Consider the following 20905-nt stretch of genomic DNA (forward strand, 5'->3'; position numbering starts at 1 on the left):
CCACATAGTATCATTCTGAAATCCTTGCCTCACTCAAAAAAAAAAAATAAAGACATTTCAATGGGAACATGAAATTTACTGGAAGAATTATTGCTGCCTCACAAATATATACTGATAGCCCAAGAAGACAGTGATCCTTTCTTTCCCATAATGAGAAATGCTTCAAATCTATAAAGCATCTCTAATATTTTACTTTAAAAGACAAAATCACAAGTTGGGTTACCTTTCAGTAGGAAGTTTATAGGTTTTCCAGCTCTTAAGGGGCTCCTTTGGGAGTCTTATTTCATCCAAATGATATTGTTGTCTTGATGACTATCACACTCCTATAGGAAAATTTGTCAGTGGGGCATAATATCAGTTTAAAAGATCCTAGAAAACAATACAAAATTGAATAGGGAAAAAAAAAAAGAAGAAGAAAAAAAAATGAGGGCATAATATGAAGTTTGTGAAATGCACACAAGAAAAATCCGGTTGCCATAAAGACTGGTCAGCTACATGTATTTCTATAAGCAAATGTCAACTCAGTGTGCTACACTTCTCTGTTTTATTTAATTACCATCTTTCAGATGAAACCTAATAATTACTGTACTGCATTTACCTCATCAGGTATCCCACCCAAAGAATATGGAAGACGTGTAGAAATTAAAAAATGGCACAATGTGTCCATGGAAAGCATCTTTTCCTCCTTCCCCTGAATAACAGATTATTTTTTGTCCTTGTGAATCATTTTTTATATCCCTTTTGTTTCTCTCCCAGCATAATAATAAATATTCTTGCTACCTACACTTTGGAAACTCATGGGATATTTTCTGTCTTCATAACACTTCTGCAAAATCCTTCCCCAGGAAGCAAAAGTTGAAATGTGACCATTCTATTACGAACAAAAACATTAAAGAAGAGAGCCCTCATGGAAACCAATTTTAGAGTAATAGCAATGATTCATGAAGTATGAGGCTCAGCAGAGAAAAACCATGAGCAGGAACGAGATTTTAATAAGGATGCATCTTCCTTTATACTAAGTTAAACCTTGAGAAAAGTACTTTTATATTATCAGAATGCCTTCAGCACTGGATGTTGCCAAAGGAGATGAAGTTTACAAACAAAATAAATTTATTCATTAACGGGCAGCCACATCTCAGGAGGAGACTGACAGAGGTGTAGTGGTGTTCTTAAATCCTACACACATTTTAGGGATTGGAAGACTATGCCTAGCACAAGGACAGATATCTGGAATTACTCTTTTTTTTTTTTGCTTCCCTAATTTAGGTTGCTCTAACTAAGATTTTATATATATATTTATACTGAAGAAATAGATTTTCCAGACTGTCTGCCAAGAAACCCATAAGAGCCATCTAACAATGTGCAACTTATGAGTGCCTTTTTTCTCAGCAATAAGTGATATTTTTCAGGCTGAAGAATGACATCCCTTGGGTTTTCATGTGCTTCTTTTTTTTCTTTTTGGCAGAGCTATTTTGTTGCACAATGATAATATATTTATTGAGACTTTTAATTTACAGTCTTAGACAGGCCTTTGGTGGCTGGGGGAAGTCATGACAGTGAAAAAGATTTCTCTCTGAGAAACAATATCCCATTTTAACCATAACATCTGGCCAAAATTTGAATGATATCTTGAGACTCTATCATGAAGATATGTGTAGATCACCTACTAAAGACCAGGACAAAGCTGATTTTGATAGTTTAGGAATCCAGAAGAAATCCTGTTGGACAAGCTTGTGATGGTAATATTGTCATACATCTTCATTTTAAATTTCATCCGTCAATATTTATTTTATTTATTTATGTAGATCAAGACACCCTTCCCTTAGACATACTGCAAATGATACTACCAGGTTTGAACACATGAATTAACAGCTCACCACCTACTCCACATGATTCTCAATCGTCTGTGGAACTGCACTCCTTACTTCCAGTGTCCATTTATCCTTCACCTTTTCCCCTGAACTAGGAAATTGTTTGGTTTAAAAGGAGAAAAAAACAGGAGATGTATACATGTTACAGCTCCATTCTTCATGAGAATTTTTTGATGTCAAAAGAAGCAATGTGTATCTACAGAGCTTTACACAACCTAATTAATGACCAGTTGACACTGTGCCTCTAATTGTCCGCAACTGGAAGCAAAAATGCCCCCTGTGAGCCTAAGCTGATTAATGCTATTCGTTGATGAATTTTTTTTTTTTTTTTTTTAAATAGGAGCCCAGGGAGATCCACAACAGCCTTGAACTTTTGCAAGGACTGCCTCTGCTTTAGGGGAATTTTGATCTTGCCTGCTGTTTTGTTTGTTTAAAAAAAATGGTGATGTCTAATCTTCAGGAACGTACCTCATCATCCAACCCACAAACTGTTGGCAAAATAATAAACCTACACAGGACGTACTGTTAGATCCTTTTTTTTAACTTCTTCATTTCAGAGGTATAAATCACAGCTTTAACTTTTGCAAATTAAAGTATAGGCTTTGCACTGGGTAGTTGGCACTGTTTTTTTCTGGCCAAATGTTCCGTGCTGGCTCCAAAGAAACTGTGGACATTCAGTTGGCTATAGTTGTCTTTGAACTTGTTTGCAAGAATTCAGTTTTCGGAGACCTCCAAAAAAAAATAATGCATAGTTTATTTATTAAATTGCAGTTTAACTCTTTTGTGTGCTAAATTACAGGTGGTAATTCTACTTCAGTTTTTAATTTATTTTGTCTGGCTGAGTTTCATGCACTGTTTACCTCTTCTAGTTTATATAACTGCTATCGTCCTGCCATATATGTCCAAAAAAGTCTGTACCTTTCTGATTATCTTACACAGTCTGGAAAAGATCCTGAAAATAAAACAGATCTTTTGCTAGCCGGTGGCAAAACTAAGCTTCTAATAGCTCAACTATTACTTAGTAAATATATTACATTTCCAGAAGTATTCTCAGCTATGTATTGGCCTTCATGTCTTTGTAATGTAGTAGAGAAACAGGCCTATTGGTGCATCTTTTGCTGTTAAGTTGCCCATGATATATTTCTAAATAATTTTGAATGGAGTACTAAATTCTAAATAGTATGGAATAGGAGTGCACCATGGTCTCTCTCCTTGGAGCAATTTCTGGTTTTGTCTGTCAAACACAGTTTGAAGATTTAATCAGCTGGATGTTCAGCAAGAAATAAGTGATAGTTATTGGTGTGTAAAACACTGCATGTTTTGTGTTAATCTTGGACATTTCCCTATAGCATCCTTGAGCTGCTTTCTTCTGCAATGCTTCCTTTCCACTGATGTGATGCCATCTTTGGTACTCTAACAAAGGGCTATATAAATGTTTGGAACCTAGAACAGATGTTTTTGGGCAGCTTTCATTCAGAGTGCCAAGCTCAGGCATAAAACAACATCCTGACCGCTTGTGGTTACTGTAGATGGGATGATTTTTTCAAAGGAAGAGTAAGCATGCTGGGCTCATCGACTTCCTGTCTTCTGGCATCCTACCACATGTCTTCTTTACTATACCATAATGTTTCCCAAGTTTGCTTTTGTTTCATTCTCATAATTGGCTTTGTATATCCACTGACTGATCTGATTTTCCTATCAAGACAAGGCTGTTCACTCCAGATTTTCACTAGTGTAACTGAGAGGAAAATTTGGTCCGTATGCTCTGTAATAAGATATATCATCACTGTCAATATTTTTCTTCTTCCCATCACTCCCCTACCATATGGCAACTTCACAGGAAAGAACTGAACTGCATATGTTCTAAGTAGAACTTCTTCATTCCCTGCAAAGTAGAGGTTGGTTTTAATATCATTCAGATTTAAAAATGGAGGAAGTCCTTTATCCTTTAGCATGGGATTTTCACTTAATTCTAGCCACCCAAAAGCTAGGCAACCTGTGGAAACTTGTCATCTGAGCTCCTCCTGCAGGGAGGAAGCAACTTTGAGAGGGTGACTCATCACATCCTAAGAGTTGGGGGAAAATTTTATTTTCATAAACATGAGTGCATATCTCTTCAATACCCACTGGTCTTAATGGTGTTGAACTGATGAAATGAGCTGCAGACCCAAAGACATCTACCCATCAGTGGTGGTGGTAGGAAAGGGGACAGAGGATGATTCCTGTGAGCTGATGTTAGCCTGCTCTCAGGTGTGTTTTGGTTTGTGGCTGGCAACTCTCCCCAAACAACAGCTGAGCGTGACTCAGTGGGCATGGAGAGCCAGGGATAGTTTTCAGTCAGCAAGACACAGATGAGGTGATCATGTTTCAGGTAGGAACTTTGATCTTAGTAAAACAAGCCATTCCGGTTTTTTTCAGGGGCAGTGTGTCATTTTATTCGCTGATGCAGATATAGCCCAAGAGGTGTAGTGTAGGCAGTGAAAAAAAGAACCATACAGGAAAATGAACTATGAACTTGAAAGTTCCTCATTGTCTGAAACTGGGACTTGTGTGGAAGTAGCAATCCAAGAGAAAAGAGCCTCTGTTAGTGAGTCTTTTCTTACTTTAAATTTTAAAGGCTCTTCTTGGTGTTGCTACTAGAAAGTGACTGACAGTGGCTGTGGAAAATAGTATTTGTAAAGATTTCCAGGACCCACTGTACCTAAATGACTTTCTAAAACCAGTCACCTCACAGACCCCCCTTGAGGCCGTCATTTGGAAACTGATGTCCAGAGGGTCTGTAACCAGGGAAACATCCTGTGGCACACAAGTGTTTCTGAACATTTTCTGATCTCTCTGCCTGGTGGATTTTAAGACAGAGGCAGACCTGGGACAACTCTGCCTTAAACACTCTCACTGTTTACCACAGAGGACCCAGATCAAGCAAGCAGTGCAAAAACTTTCAGCCACTTTCAACCACTGCTATGATACCCAGGGACCATGGGATAAATTCAGATGACTAACCCTATTTCTAAGTTTCTTCCAGGGAGTGTGTGGGTGTTGCAGACATATAACTGCCAGACTATTCATTTTTCTGAACTAATAGTTTCCATACCAGCTGACTGACCAACCTCCCTGATGTGTCACGTCAATTTTCTTATTAAATATGAAAATCATGAATATAAGGAATGAACCTCGAAAGCTCCACATCTCCCAGATTGGGTCTTGGTGCCAAGTGTCTGGCTGGCATCGTCTCCAGTATTCCGCAAACAACATCTGCATGAATGTGCTGGCTGTGTAACTCATAAAGTGAACGAAAGTGGCTGCCATGATCTGCTGACCAGCGCTGATTAGAGCTGCTCTGCCAGAGGGAGGCTTTGCAGCACAGGGGAGAGACAGCCAGGCTGTGCCTTTCCCAGGAGAGGAAAGGGGTACCAGAGACAGCAGTGCATCATTTACAGGAGTGACCCTGGGAATATTTCCCATCCTCACCAGGATTTATTTGGCCCCAGATGTGATTAATGATGGATCTCTGCTGAAATGATCACTGCTGTGATGAGCAGAAAATGAGTGATTTGGAGGCACTGACCCACCCCAGTGGGTCAGTACCTTGCGGGGTGACGTGGAGAGGAGCAATGTGCTGGAGTCGGGGGATTTTGGAGGATGCATAGGAGACCCCAACTCCTGACTGACAGCACATACTGCTGCTGTCCTGCTCAGCGTCTGAGAAGTCTAGCAACATCTCTGTTAATGAAAGAAAGGTCCCAGGTGCTCCTCCTCCAGCCCATGAAGTCTGATATGATGCTGTACAGGAAGGCAGTGCAGGCAGCAGGCTGGAGCCCTGTGACTCAAATGCAATTAGTTCTCTGGAGCATCCTGTCACTAACTAGGAGGAAAAACTTGAATGTTAGAGCTGTAAAGAGAATTTCACTTTACTTCCTTCCCTCTGACAGCAAGTATAGGCTATCAAACATTTTAGCAGAGGCCAGATGGGCTTTTCCTGTTCTTCACCCCAGTTTTGTGCAGCCAATAAAAAATAAATATTTTAAACCAGCACAGAACAGTTTATTTTTGTAAAAAGGCTGATTTTTTTCCTTTCTCATGCCAACACTTCCTTAAGTTCATTTTTTAAATTACTATCAAAACGAGTGCAAAACCAGTCAGTAGGGTGCTTCTAGACAGGTACTAGGACTATCCTTGTTTGCTGTTTATGTTAACCTTGGGCTAAAGGTTGGCTCTTTTTCAATATCTGAAACTTTTCAAAGAAAATAGTCAGGAAAGTGTAAATAACTAAACCCCATATGCAAAAAGGACATGGAAATATAGTGTGATGAGTCAAACTTTAGTTGGGTTAAGTCAGGCATTTAGAGTAATCCTTCTTTACCCCTCTTAAATATCACGTAGGTAAGTTGTGACAGCTCACTCAGTGCCAGGAAGAGCTTGCATTATCCTCAAGGATGAATTCAGGACCTCAGGAAGCTACCAAGTCAAATGAAAAACAGAGACAACAGGCAATGGCTTAACAGCTTAAGCCATATGCCACAGATCAGTCTAGCCATAATTTCAAATGCCAGAAGGGTCATTACCAAGCTAATGCAGATCTATTGAGTGCTTGGTCATTTACTACAGGCAGAACAAGTCCTGTGAGTTAAATCCTAAGAAATTAGATCCTTTGGGGATTTAATGGCTATTAAAAATCACAGGATATTTTCATAAGGGGCGGAGTTTATCAATCTTATGCCCTTAACCGAATTAGCCCTTTCCTTCTACGAATACACTCGCAGTTCCTTATTTCAAAAGGAAGATGGGACAGGAAGAGAGATTGAAACTCTCCAGTGATGTACTCTGTCTTGCAAGGGCTGTACTCCTGTCATCACTCAAAGGCATTGTGGATCTTTGCAAAGAAAATCTCAGAATGTTGCTCCTAGAGTTTCTGTACCAGTGGCTGGGCTACAACCCCGAATGCTTGTTCTGCATTTAGGACTAAGCACAGGTCACATCTTGCAAATTCAGTTCTCTAAGTGTTCCAGGCACTTGGCATCCCACTCTAGCAGTGTCTGCAATGGGAAGGCTGGGCTGACCTGGCCTCTAGCTCTCGTGGAAGTATTGCAATCAGGGATGACTTGTGAGCATAAACATTTGTACATAGACACTGGGGTTTGTATCATCACCATTAGTCCAAAATAACAAGAGCGGGTCAGGACAGGAATCAAACCCCTCTGTAATCTAATTATAAAGCAAAGGATAAAGGGCAAAAGTTGGTGCAGGGGCAATGGGACTGTATTGGTGAGTTTGACAGGAAGGGCATTGGCGGGACTGAAAAGGTTTGTAGGTACCTCTACAGAAATGGAGTATTGGAAGGCAAGCAGTGAGAAAACTCCATGGGTGATTAGAGGAAAGCTCATTGGAGTGTAAAAAATGCCATGGGAGATAGTGCAGAAGTATTTAATTTGAGAATTATGTGGAAGGCTGATGGAAAACAGTGTGACAGATTAATCACAGACAGCCACCATTTGCATGGAGAATGAGGGATGTTTCCCTGCTGAAAGCTGAGAGAATTCGGTTTGTTCAGCCTTCAAAGAAGCAGCTTTGGGGTGACCTGATTGTGGCCTTCCAGTACCTGAAGGGAGCCTGCAAGAAAGATGGAGAGAGAGACTACTTACAGGAGTCTGGAGAGACAGGAGAAGGTGGAATGACTTAAAATTGACAGAAGTCAGGGTTAGATTGGATATCAGGAAGAAATTCTTTACAGTGACAGTGGTGAGGCCCTGGCACAGGTTTCCCAGGGAAGCTGTGGCCGTCCCTGGATCCCTGAAAGTGCCCAAGGCCAGGCTGGATAGGACTTGGAGCAACCTGGGATAGTGGAAGTTGTCTCTGCTCACGGAATGGGTTGGATCTAGGTGGTATTTAAGGTCCTTTCCAATCCAAACCATTCCATCATTCTGTGATTCTTTGATTCTGTGATTCTTTGATTCTGTGATGGGATGCAAATATGAGGAGAAGGACTGGGGTTCAGGTCCAGACTCAGACACCTGAATATGGGCAATATGGACAAAAGAAAACCAGGGCAATAATGAAGGTATGACTGTGATTACCACAGTGTAGATGCTTCATTGCTGAAAGATTGCAGATCAGGATTGCCTGCTGGTGTATATTCACACACAAATCTCTTGGCTTGATGGAAACATACTCAGTGAAATGTGATCCCTATCCTTAAAATATGAGCATCCCTGCATTATTGGTGTTCTGCAGTATTGGTGGTGACTTATGGGTGCTCTGTACTTCCATCTGTCATGGGTAGTCCTTCAGCATTTCCAGTGACTGAGAGCTGCTGATGCTGGGAAGCAGGCTCTGGTCCAGGCTGGAGTTCTTCAAAATCCTGCTATGAAACTCTGGCAAGATTCAGAGATGCCAAGTCTCTTTCCCAAACTTGGATTATATCTAGCAATAGGAGCCAGATCTCCTAAATCACTGTTCTTTAGAAATCAGTTGATAACATTCTCATGACTTTGTTTTAATGATCTGTTATTTAAAATGGAATGATGTTGGAAAAATGTCAGAATACTTGAAAACAGCCAGCAAAGTTACATTTAATGGATCATATATTTTTAATTCATTTTCTAGTTTAGATTTTTATTGAGACAGCTCACCCCAGTAAGGAGAAATTGCATTTTTCCTTTCTCTTTCAGCTTAAACTTGTGGTGAGGAACACAATGTTTAAATACTTAGTTTGGAATAACTATGCCTGAACAAATAATAAAATAGAAGAACAGATTTATCTGTCAGATAAAGACCTTGGAGCATTTTGTGAAGAATATTTGAAAGATCAAAACATTACAGGTTTCTCACCAATGCTGGGAATTGAAAAGTAAACAGAATTACCTAGAGATCTGACTGAAAGAAAATAAATTCTAAGGAAAAAAATCCTCTTAAATACATTGTTCTCTCTCCAGCGTTATATTAAATCAAGAACTACACTGGTGCTGAACAAGTAATTTATACCAGTGCAAATCCAAATAGTTTCAACAAAGATGAAGGAGAGCTTTTATGTTTAAAGTACCATTACCAGCAAAAGGCTTCAGAGCATTTTCCATTTTTAATTACTTCAGCAGCATGCAGAGCAACAAAGCATAAGTTTGAACTATCTTGCATGGGTTCTGAAATGTCATAACCTGATAACTGATATAATAGATGGTGCTTGCATGGCTGAAAAGACTAAGGAGGCAATCCTTTATTTCAGAGATTTCAGATTAAATCCCATCCAGTTTGAAACTCAGCGAAAATTGCAATGTAATGGATTTTCATCCTGAAATGAGTTGGTTTGCAGTGAAGATCCTCTTGGAGATACAACCAAAGATTTGAATCAACATGACAGTTTCCTGTCCTGATGGAGCAGACTAGATGACTGGTTAAGATTAGATATATAACTTTTAGGTGGCTGGAATATGAGATAAATCCCACCCTACCTTGCCTCTTTCTTCACCTCCTGCACTGAGCACCATCCATCTTTACAGCAGCACCACTGGAGGTACCCAGCAGAAATACTTCATAAGCTCAGCTGGCAGAGAAGTGGACGGGAACTTCCATTGTTACTAAAACATCAGCTGATGTTGAATGCTCTGTTGGAGTTTGATCTTCTTCAGCCACCACCCAAGCCTTTTAATCCCATCGATTTTTATGTTGACTTTCACTTGTCTAGGGAAACCCACACTGCGTTTGGACTTCCAGTGTGTTGACTCCTCAGGTATTCCCACCTGGAGGAAAGAAGAGTTTTCAGGGACAGGTTTAATCATCATGATTAAATTAAATCATGATGACGTGGAAGAGGAGCATAGGATCATGGGGTTCATTTGATCATTAGCGTTAGCTGTACTGGCTTTGCAGGACACCTTCAACAAGCAGATACTTTTTAACAGATAAGAAGGCAAAATATTGTGGTAATCTCATGCTCTGGCATGTCTTAACCAGCAAATTAGCTGGAATTTGGTGTTTTAATTACTTAGCATCTCAGACTTTCTCAGCTTGTGAAGTATGGGTGGGAAACTAAGCTTTAAATAATGAGGGGCTATGAATCAAGACCCCCTAGCACACAAATATAATCTGTCATGATGCTCCTCCATGGGAGAAGAGGTCAAGCAATATCTTGCTGCTGGGGCAGACAGAGAAAACACTTCTGTGGGAGGATCAGACCCATCTGCCCTTGATCCAGCATGCTTATACAGCTGGGCTTGCACGATCCCTGCAGCCTCCCAAGTGAACTGCAGCCTTGTACTCACTTTAGAGCCATCTATTTCTCCCCACGGTGTATGTTCCTACCTAAAAATCCATAACTGGTCTCGCATCGAATCAATGCTCCCAGTCAACTTGTATCTAAACAAATTGAATGAAGCTGAGAGCTCTGTAGATCCTCTTATTTATCCCATGACAAGCAGAGAGACTCCCAGTTCTTCTGCTCCTGACAACTTTGTCAATAAAATCTGCAGATTGCACAATATAAAGTTGCTTTATAATTCATCTCCTTGACAATAACGGAACCTTTGAACAGGAATGCTTTATGTGGTTATCACAAGAACAGTGCTCAAATAGAGGCTGCATCGGTAAAGTGCAAAAATATCTTTCTTTTTCCTCTTGTACCATCACATTTCAAGCAATTTTTTTGATGTAATGAAAAAAAGATCAGATGTTATTTTAAAGAAGACTTTCTATTTCACTGGCAATTAGATCATAAGTAGCAATCATAGGACTTATTAGATCATATATTCCACTCTCCTTCCATTACAGGATTGTTTTTCAGACCTGAGGTCTAATTTCATTATCTCAAAAGGACAAAACATCAGATGTACAGAAGGTAATGTGATTGTTGCAGTATTTCTCTTCAAAGGACATTTTTAGGCAGTACCCACAAAACTGCTGTCGAATAAACAGCAAGTGGAAATATGGCAAGTGGATTTCTGTTTGATTGAGTTAGAGGTGATATCAGCTCACCTATCTGCCCTAATTTACGAGGGTGTAGTAGGAGATGTTTTAAAATTATGTCCCAGATTTTTAGTATATACATCATTTATTCTAAATTTACAGTTACAGCTAGAGATGTTTCAGTCTGCTATGTAAATACTCAGCCAGGTTTCAAAATAAAAGATAGAATTTTCAAAACCCAGCAAAACACTACTTTTGAAATTTCATTCATTTTAGTAGAAAGGTGTATGTCAAAATCCTGGCCTTAGGATGTAGGTGGGTAGATTGCATGTTTAAGCAGAGATCTCAATCTAATCTAAAAGAAGGAGCCCAAAGTAGAATTAAACACACATTCTCAGTATTCTATTTGTTTGTCTCTGAGAAGAATTCAATTGATTGTTTTGTTTCAAATTTGGACTTTAACTATTAACTTTAGAATAATTGAAACAAAACTGACCATGAAGGAACCGTTTTCAAGACAATTTTATGTAACAGGACAGAGTTCTCCACCTCCAGTTAAACACCTGGCTAGAGGTTCAGGAAAATGAAAAAATGTCTGGGAGTTAATGGTACTGACACTGATACAGTGGCATGATATTTTGCATGTCAGTGCTCTTCAGGCAAGGACACTATGAGGTTTTACCAAAAATAAACTAAGAGAAATAATGTTTCCTCATGTTACAGGTATGTGAGGAATGCTTGGAAGTGTCAGGTGACTTGACTGTTTTCTATGACTGTTTGCAAAAGATGCAAAAAAACTATTTACTCACTTCCAATTTCTCTGGGGTTTTTTTAAGTATATCTACATTAGTGAAGGGGCTGAGATTTGTAAATTATTTGGACTCTGCCGGTGCAGCAGAGCCATTTGCACATGGTATAAAATGGAACAGAGCTATGGAACAGAGCTGCTTCATGCTGGTGGGGTTTGTGTTTCGGTGAACCAGTCTGTACTTCAAATGTGTCATTATCCTGCACAAGGAAGTTTCATTTCTACTCTTGAATCAGTTCACATTGTTAATGTGCTCATCAGCCAACTCAGGATATACAGACAGCTGCGAGGAATCTAATTAACATTTGACTACAGAAGAAGAAATTGCAATCTACCGTACTATTTAATCTGTCAGTGAGGGTCTGGATTAGAAATGGCTTCAGGATTTCTCTGTAGTTTTTCCTCTGTTTTAATGTAATAGAATCATAGCTGTTAGACGTGAAGAAAAACTAATAATTTAGCTTAGCCATCTAACACTGATTCTACTTTTACCCTTGGGATGACCCTAAGAAAAGTTCTTCCTCTATGTTTGCCTCCATCAAACACCTGCAGATTGTTATCCTCTGTGCCTTTACTCATCGTTTACTTAGGCTGCCCTAATTAATGTAATATTTCCTGGCAAATCAAAACTCCCATCATTTTTCCCATGCTAGTTTCTCCTTAAACACCAAACAGCACTCCAGCATTATCTCCATCATGGTAAACAGTGCTCTTACCATCTAGAAGAAGTACCTGTGTCTTATATTAAAATATATCTGCTATTTAGTTTAAGGTCATGATCAGAGTATTAGTGAAAGAATCATTCAAAGCCACTTCATGATACAGTTTTTTTTTGTAAGAGAAGAAAGAATAATGTAATTTCTGTGTGATAACTGTTCTCTAATGAAGAGAAGATAGCACTAAAGTAGTATGAAGCACAGAGTAGTTGAAAGGGAGAAGCTTTTCAAATTAAGCTGAATGTTCAGAGGAGCTTTTTCTAAACAAATAGAAACAACAAATTGTTTGGATCAGAGAGAGAGATTGTGTTGACAGCAGACATATGAATGATACTGTTTTTACAGATGGACTGGTGAGAACCAAATTGAAGCTATTGATCTGTATTTGTGTAGGATCCTGCTAAACAGAAAGCTTTGAGGGCTTTGCCATTAGCAGCATAGGTCATTTTACCAACTTGGAAAGGCAACACGCTCTGCTTCTATCATGCACACTCCATTACTAGCACAACAGAAGATGCCTAGACTTCAAAAATGTCAAGAGCCCTTCTGCAGAGCTGGGGATAATCCTTTACAGATATAATTAAAAGCCTTTTCTCTTCCCTCAACAGGCACAGGCAGAAAAGATAACTCTTCTGAGGCAATACATCAGCAACCTGGAAAAAAATCTAAGTTTTTAACTCCATTAGCTTTGCATCTTCTGTTCAGTGGAGACTGAACACAGACTGAAAAGAGTAGGATGTAAGTCCAACAGTCCAACAACAAGTCCTCAGGTCTCAAATTGATTAGTGCCTTTGGAAAAGAGTAGAGAGAAGCACAGATCTTTCTTAAGCAGGGCAATTTTGGGTCTTCTCTCCCTAGAGCCCATGTTGCAAGTTCTCATTAGTGCCCAACCTCCTTGGGAATCTGAGCTGGTGGAAGCAAGGAAAAAGCTTATTTATCATGATGGTTGCTGGTGGGACTGGGACCACCACCACCTGATCAGCTGGGAGCACATAATTGTAGCCAGCGGGCAGCAGGAGACTGCAGCAAGTGTGAAAAGAAATACTGAGACTCTCTCTCTCTCTCTTTTTATTTCTTTCTTTTCTTTATGTCTTAAGTATATGATTCATGACATTCATTTGTTGTTACAGCAAAGACGGTTTTATCAGCTGAAACTTATTTCTTTCTTGTTTGCTTCGATATTATCAGACCTAAGTAGAAGGATCACGCTTCAATATGACATCCATGGATTAATGCTAGATAAGGGCAAAGCTTTTGAACCTTTGTAATCAGATTCCCCCATATGCAGAGTAACATTTCTCTTATCGAGAAAATGGAAAAGTAAATGAGGCATCTGATTTCAAAACTTGCAAATATGTCCCATCTGCCTCCAAGTCACTAGAAAGAAGAATGTGTTAACCTTAAACAAACTTTAGATCAAATTATTTTGTCCCTGTGCTTACACTCTGTAACACTCTCATCTAGGAATACTGTAAGTTGCACTTAAGCAGGTTTTTCTTCATGTGTAGATAATTCTTATTAATTTTTGCGCTTTAAGTGGAGATGATAAGAATGAAAAAAGCCTACAGCTGTAACATCTCCATGTATTGCAAAAGAAGATCTCTAGGAAATTAATTCACTTAGACAAAATAGAGTGAAATCCAAATTTATCTATTTTTTTGATATTGGAAAAAGGTCATAAATTTTCAGTCTAGAAAAAATTAATTTCAGGAAGACAGGAACAGTCTACTGTAGTTACATTCCTAGTCCTCTGCTGTTGTCAACAGAGTTGCATTGCCAGAAAGTTTGGCAAAACACAGAGGAGCACTTATCCATACTTGTGGGGTTTTTCTACATTTCTGAAGCTGGGAGATGACTTTCTCTTGCCATCTGAGCTCAGCCATGGAAAAGACAACTTTTAACAGTGATATTTGGTGCAAATGACAGCTGTAGTGGAGTTGCCAATATAAAAATTTGCTGAAGCTCAGCAGAGATTTGGGCTGTCACTGAAAATAAAGCTATATTAAAGCATGGCTATGAAAAGGTTTTCATAATTACTATATTCACATCTATTATTTAATGGGTGTGAGTTAAAAATTGCCAGTTTCTTGTTAATTAGTTTATCACCAGTGATAGGGTGCAATGGTGTTTTAAATAAAGTCTGTGCAATAGACAGGCTTGAACATACAGACCTTAATGCAGTAAGCGTCTTTATCCTAGAGCAACTTATAGTATGAAATGGCCTCAAATTAGGAATGAAATAGATTTCAAACCTTTTTAAACTGTAAAAGAGATATAACGAGGACATAATGTGGGTCAAAGAGCAGATAGAATGTTGGTCCAAGAGCAGATAGAGATAGCCAAAACACTGTTTGTGGTTGTTTCAAATACCACAGGAGAGCTCTCAACAGTCATAAACAATTTTTGATTCAGAACTGGATGGAGCTTGTATGAGACCACACTTCAACCCATTTTACTGCAAATTGTTTTAAAAAAAGCAAACAGCCCTTAACTACAGCGTGCAGCAGAACTCCATTAGAATGCCTTTTTAGCAAGGTTATGAATTTTCAGTAATTGCTGTGATAATCCATATTTAGCATCTGCAGGATTACTTTTAATCAGCTTTGAGGATATGATTTGACACCGTTCTTTTTATGCTTCACCATTTTACTGGTTAGGCAGTGAAAAAATTCCATCATTTGCTGACTTAATTTAAAGCCAATAACAGTAAAAACTGAGGGTAAGAGGGAGGAGGGAGATTTGGTTACCAGAAAAAGATGAGGAAAATGGCCATGTGTTGTTCTAAAAAAAGCACTCGTTGGATCAATAATTGTGGTAATAAAAGAGACTTTTTTCTGCTATAGAAATTTTCCTCTGTAGATCTCAAGGCCTTTGTGCATTAAGAGTCAAGAGTAGCATGTATTCTGCATATTTTTATGTGGTTCTTAAAAACTTCACCTCTGCACATATGTGTGTTGTATATATTATTCCATTGTGTCTGCCTTCCTCCTAAATAACTTACTGTTTCTAATTATGTGTTAGGACCAAATCAGGACTTTCTTTTTGCTCATGGGATGGCTAATGCCTTTATCAGAGATACTCTCCAGGTGATATTTTGGGGGTTTGTCTAGTCAATGGACATACAGAGGTTGCATGGTTTACTTGTGGACCTGGCAGGGCTGGGTTAATGACTCAACCTTAGAAGGCCTTCCCAACCTTAATGATTCTATCATTCTATGATCAGAGAGTTTCCAACCAAGTCATTCTTGCCTTGTGCTTTGGTGGGTGTGTTTCACTCTGTTCCCTGAGCAGTGGAAAGTTGCCAATGTGACGTGGTCACAGCAGTGAAGTGAGTCCTCAAGGCTTGCTAAACACAAGGTCAACAAATCCCAATTAAAATCAGGGAGAAATCGAGTACTTTCATGATGCTTGTTTTTAAAATCACAGTGTTTGATAAAATATAAGTAGTGCTTTAATCTATTTACAGATCTATCCGAGATAAATTGCTAAGCACAAATTCAAATGGCCCCCTCCAAGGCTCTCCTGTGTGTTAAGTGAAAAGATAATTGGGCTTAATGATTACAAGAAAAGTACTGGATGCAATATTGTCAGAAAAATATCTTTCCTTCTCTTTAACAAGGACAGTAAATCCATAACAGAGCAAACATCCACAATGTTGTACAGCCAGACTTCCTAAACCCGTACATCGAGGTCTGAGAAAGCAGTTGAAAGAATTAGTGCGTGTTTCATGCTGTTCTTGTAAAAGGATCATCTCCACTAGCAACAGGAACGGCAATATTCTCATTTTACAGATGCTGCTTTGGAGCCACTGGATGGGAACAACTTTATGATAACTGCAGCAGCCCAGGAGGGAGAATGTGAAGCTGATTTTTAGCTTAAGGCATCGAGTCCAGCAAGCTATCCTCATGCAGTACTCTGTGAATTGAAAATCTCTAGGTCTGAGGCAGGCTCTGATTTTAGTTCATAGTCTCTGATTTTTATTAATGTTGTCAGTCTGTCAATTGGAGAGGTACAGATGATTTGAAAGATACATATTCAAGGGGTTCTTCAATGTGACCTTATATAAATTTCTTATAAAGTTTAGGAAATGTCCTCCAAATTTGAATGTCTCCTTTAATCTGCATTGTTCCCGAGGTGTTTTTCTCCCCCACCAGCCTATAAATGAAGAACATAGAGTGTTTTTCGTCTTCTACTCCTTAATGTCAGTCAATTGACTGAACCAAAGTTAACAGGTATAGGACTCCACGGCTTCCCAGATGCTCCTGTGCTAAGTGCTAGTACCAGGTCCTGGGTAGATATATAAACCTGTTCTTGCTTCAGGTAAAATGAATAATGCAGCAGCCATTAATTTCACTTGCAGCCAGATTATCCTTCAAACCAGACAATAAAAGGTTTCTAACTTGGCAAAACCCATTGAGAAAAATAAAATCCAGTTGTTCCGTAGCCAGGAAGAGAAGACAATTTAATGGGAATTGGAAATGTACTGGATCTCACCTGTGAGGCTGGCCAGGCAGGAAGCCCTGCTGCTGCCTCCTGTTGTGCCTGTGCCATGCTCTCCTCGAGGGGACGATGTGCGGGACCACACCGAGGCACTGCGGGCAAGCAGAGCCCCATGTGCCAGGAACACGGCCTGAAAGGCACATTGGTGACAGGGACACCTCGCTTCATCTCAGGCCTCGCATGCCCAGTGCTGTTCCCCTGTGCCAGCCCTGCCACGGTGGGCTGGAGGTGGGCCTAGCTGAAAAGTCTGTCTTCAGCAGAGAATTGTAGAATATCCAGGGCTGGAAGGGAACCACAAGCATCATCGAGTCCTACTCCTGCCCTGCACAGAATTGCCCCAGGAATCCCATCACGTGCTGAAAGCATTGTCCAAATGCTTCTGGGACTCTGGCAGGATTGGGGCTGTGACCACTTCCCTGGGAAGCCTGTGTCTGTGCATTATCACCTTCTGGGTAAAAAACCTTTTCCTAATACCCAGCCTAAACCTCCCCTGACTCAGCTTCAGGTGGTTCCCTTGGGTCCAGTCACTGGTCATCAGAGAGAAGAATTTAGTGCTTCCCCCCATCTTCCCCTCACAAGGAACTTGTAGACAGCTACGAGGTCTCCCCTCAGTTTTCTCTTCTCCAGGCTGAACAGACCAAGTGACCTCAGCTGCCCTTTGTGTGGTTTCCCCTCAAGGCCCTTCACATTTTCATGTCTCTCACAGTGCTCTCTCCTTGCAAGACCTTGAGGCTTCAGTGAGGGAATGGAGCTCAGATGATGCGCAGGGGTGTGCAGAGTGGGAGCTGAAAGCTGGTGAATTTTTGCAGCAGGGCAGAGGATGGCTGGCAGTCCTCAGCTCCACAGCAAAGCAAAGAAAGGTTTCTGAGGATGCTTGCAAGGCAAAGAGCAAGAGCTGGTTGTGCCTGGAGAGTCCCAGAGATGACAGAGGTTAAAATATATGAGTCTGCAGGCAGAGGAGACAAGTGGAAGACATAAAACCTGAAAGCTATGAGACCATAGAATCACAGAATGGTTTGTTTTGGAAGAAACCTTAAAGATCATCTCATTCCACTCCTGCTGCCATGGGCAGGCACACCTTCCACTAGACCAGGTTGCTCCAAACTTCATCCAACCTAACCCCAAACACCTCCAGGAGAGGGGCATCCCAGCATGACATAGTTCTGCAGTGTTTAAAATGGTTCATCTGGGGAAAACATTGTTGAAATGTGAGATGATGGTCTGGGGAAAGGTGCAGCAGGGAGCAGGGCTGACATCTGTCTGAATGGGTCCTCAAAGACTCATGTAATTCTGGTGTCACCCACCACTGCAGTGGCACCAAGTCTATGGCTGGGATGGCACCCAGCAGCTGTACTGGGTATAAAAGGGGCTGAGGGTACTTGGGAGGAAGAGTGGATCTGTTCATATAGAGAGAAGTAGGGAAGGGATAAGTTACAATGGGGGTGAAAGAAGTGAACAGCATTCAAGACAAAAATTAAACCTGTTAAAGGCCTTCAGGCTTCAGCAAGCAACCTAAGCACAAACTCAGCTTCAAGCATGCGAGTGGCATCAGTAAAGTCTGCAGGCTGAGTTCCCTTTTCCAGCAAACCCTGTTTTTGTAGGTTTGGCAGGCTAAAACCCTAATAGGGAAAAATGCCACTTTTATAATTTAAAAGAGGACTTCATGTAAGTAAGAATGAAGTCCAAGTGAACTTGGTCTGTGCTGCTGGATTGGAGCCTTCAGTGCAGGCTGGTCACAAAAATGTCTGTTGCTCAGATTCCAGTGCTCATTTTTTTCCAGGAAAATTGTGTATTTTTCATGCACAAGCCTGCATCTTCATTCAGCAGCACTGCAGGGCTGTGCTGAGCTATCTGCATTGATCTGGTAAATGAAAGGCCCCTTGCTGGCAGCTAAGCACAAACTCCCTGAGCCCTGAAGCAAATTGGAGCAAGACGACTCAGACAAGCAGTGGCAGTGCCCTGTTATATGCAGTTGTATGTTTATAACATAGATGTCTATGTGTATACAAGTATTTGGTCAGAAAACATCCAATATCTACAGTCCCCCTTACTTCACAGTATTTTGGGTGATTTTCTTTTTTTTAATTTCAAATGTTTTCAAAAACAGAAAATTAGAGGTACTACAGACCAAATATATGCTTGCCTATGTATGAATAAAAATGTAACCCTCAGAAATCCTGAGAAGTGAATGACATCCTTAAACATAGACCAGTGGCCAAGAAAAATGTTTGTGTAGGGGGCTGAGAAGTGTGCAGAATATAGTTTTTCATCAAATCATGGAAACAAGAGATAAAAAAGGCCTATTAGATCATCCTGGCTATTCCCTTGGCACTGAGATACAGGAGTGCAGAAAAAGAAAGAAACAGACAAAAAAAGCATTAAAGCTATGAAATGTCTGCTATGAAATGCCTATTTTTTCAGAAATCACAGTGCAAACAGAAGTCCTACGACAGCCACTGCACATTATGTTGTTCGAGATCCGTCAAAACTGATATAAAGAAAGAAAAAAGAATTTGGAGCTTTCTTTAAAATGCCTTGGGCTTTTCCTTTCTCACTTAACAAGTTTTCCATAAACCGTAATGTTGAGACTTTTTATCTTGTTTCCAATGTTGAGTGATTAAAAATAAAAATTGAAAAAAAAAAAAAGAAAAAGAAAGAAAAGGGAGATAATTACCATGACACTGACACAGCATTTTATGTATTAGAGAATGCAGTGGTTCTTACAGAGACCTTGGTAAGAGTATGTAGATCTGTATTGATGAGTTCTTCGCCAGTGACAATGGATTGGCCAAAGACACTTGCATAGGCCATGAGGAAGATGAAGCAGCGGTGAAGTGAACACGAAGGCCAGCTGGTGAGTCAGTGGCCAAACCACAACATAATTCAGGAGTTTTGTCCAGTTTTTTTGGTGTTCCAAGGCTGGACCCTTTCCCATGTAGCTCTGGAGGGAAGTAACTGAAGACACCAGCTCTTTGTAACCACTGAAGCAGAGCAATAGTGTAGGCTGGGTACACCTGTACTGGCTGCTAAAATCGCTGCAGTCTTCGCTAACTAAGATTGGCACAGTCCTTGCTGCTTGTAATACATCCTCGTAATGGATATAGCATTGAGCATTTTGAAGTGGCAGCTGAAAAGGTTTTAGCAGTGTCCACTTTGGATTAAGGGTCTACATTTTCTTGAAGGTCTTTTATTTCTTGGCTAGTTTGGGTTGGTTTTTTTGGTTTTTTTTAAATTGCTGGCAGTGCAACTATTGACTTTTAGAGAGAAGGATGAGGATTTTTTTGGTAACTGTAATGATTTTATCCCATTTGCCTTCATTTAATTTGGAAATGGAAAGCATATCTTTAATGCTAATTAGGCAGCACATTGCTTAGTCTTCCTGTCCTCGTGTAAATAACAATTAGCAATAATTTAGCAGTTGTACACTCTGGCATCTTCTAAACCATACCATTGTATACCATTCCAAATTCCTTTGCATTAATTAGGATCATAAGCCAATCAGCACTAATTAAGAAGAAAATAAGTATAATAACAAATGAAACAACACCAGTGATTTGTATCTGTTCAGTAGTTCTCCACAGTTTATCAAATAGTTGTAATGTGTAGGAACTTCTTCTAATTGAAACTAATTATGAGGTTTCCCCTGTTACTTTGAGCCTCATGTTCAAATCCCACAAAGCTCATTAAATAAGTAACAAAGCTGGAATCTTTAGCACATATTGTAACTTGGTTCACGTTAATTAGCACCACGTTTTGGAGGCAGTAAGAGGCCGTTCAGCACCAAATGCTACCTAAAGGGACATTAGATAAGGATTTTTGCAGATGTAAGAGGCTGCACACAGACTTGAGCCAGGTATTATCAGATTCAGCTGAAATGTCACGCAGGTGCCTCAAGACTCTATGCTAAATAGGGTACTTTTGCAATCCAGCCCATTTTGACCCCGTCTTAATGCCTGTTGTTATTTGGAGCAAGCATCTGGGGAAATGTAGGAACTTAAATATTACAATCATTACCTCTGAAGATCACTCCTGTCTATTGGTGACTGTGTCATGCAATGGCATACATTTTCCACTGCTGTTTTGGGTGTCATTAGCATGATTTCACTTTCAGAAGC

The 20905-nt window shown here is 40.0% G+C and overlaps 1 protein-coding gene across 3 annotated transcripts in view; it reads left to right on the forward strand.

Annotated features, from left to right (window-relative positions):
- The window catches only part of SETBP1 (SET binding protein 1), a 268541-nt gene that overhangs the window by 202592 nt on the left and 45044 nt on the right, over positions 1-20905 (forward strand). Inside the window, exon 6 of one of the 3 annotated variants that reach the window (XM_042028774.1) lies at positions 2212-2866. The exons of the other annotated variants lie outside the window; for them this stretch is intronic. Within the exon in view, the coding sequence (XP_041884708.1) occupies positions 2212-2240 (29 nt within the window). The 3' untranslated portion in view covers positions 2241-2866. Of the gene's footprint in view, positions 1-2211; positions 2867-20905 lie in introns of those variants that run through there. 3 annotated transcript variants of the gene reach the window in all.

This window comes from Corvus kubaryi, unplaced genomic scaffold (genome assembly GCF_017639235.1).
Source record: "Corvus kubaryi isolate FWS band 111438036 unplaced genomic scaffold, C.kubaryi_AGA036_p1.0 37308, whole genome shotgun sequence".
Taxonomy (NCBI): domain Eukaryota; kingdom Metazoa; phylum Chordata; class Aves; order Passeriformes; family Corvidae; genus Corvus; species Corvus kubaryi.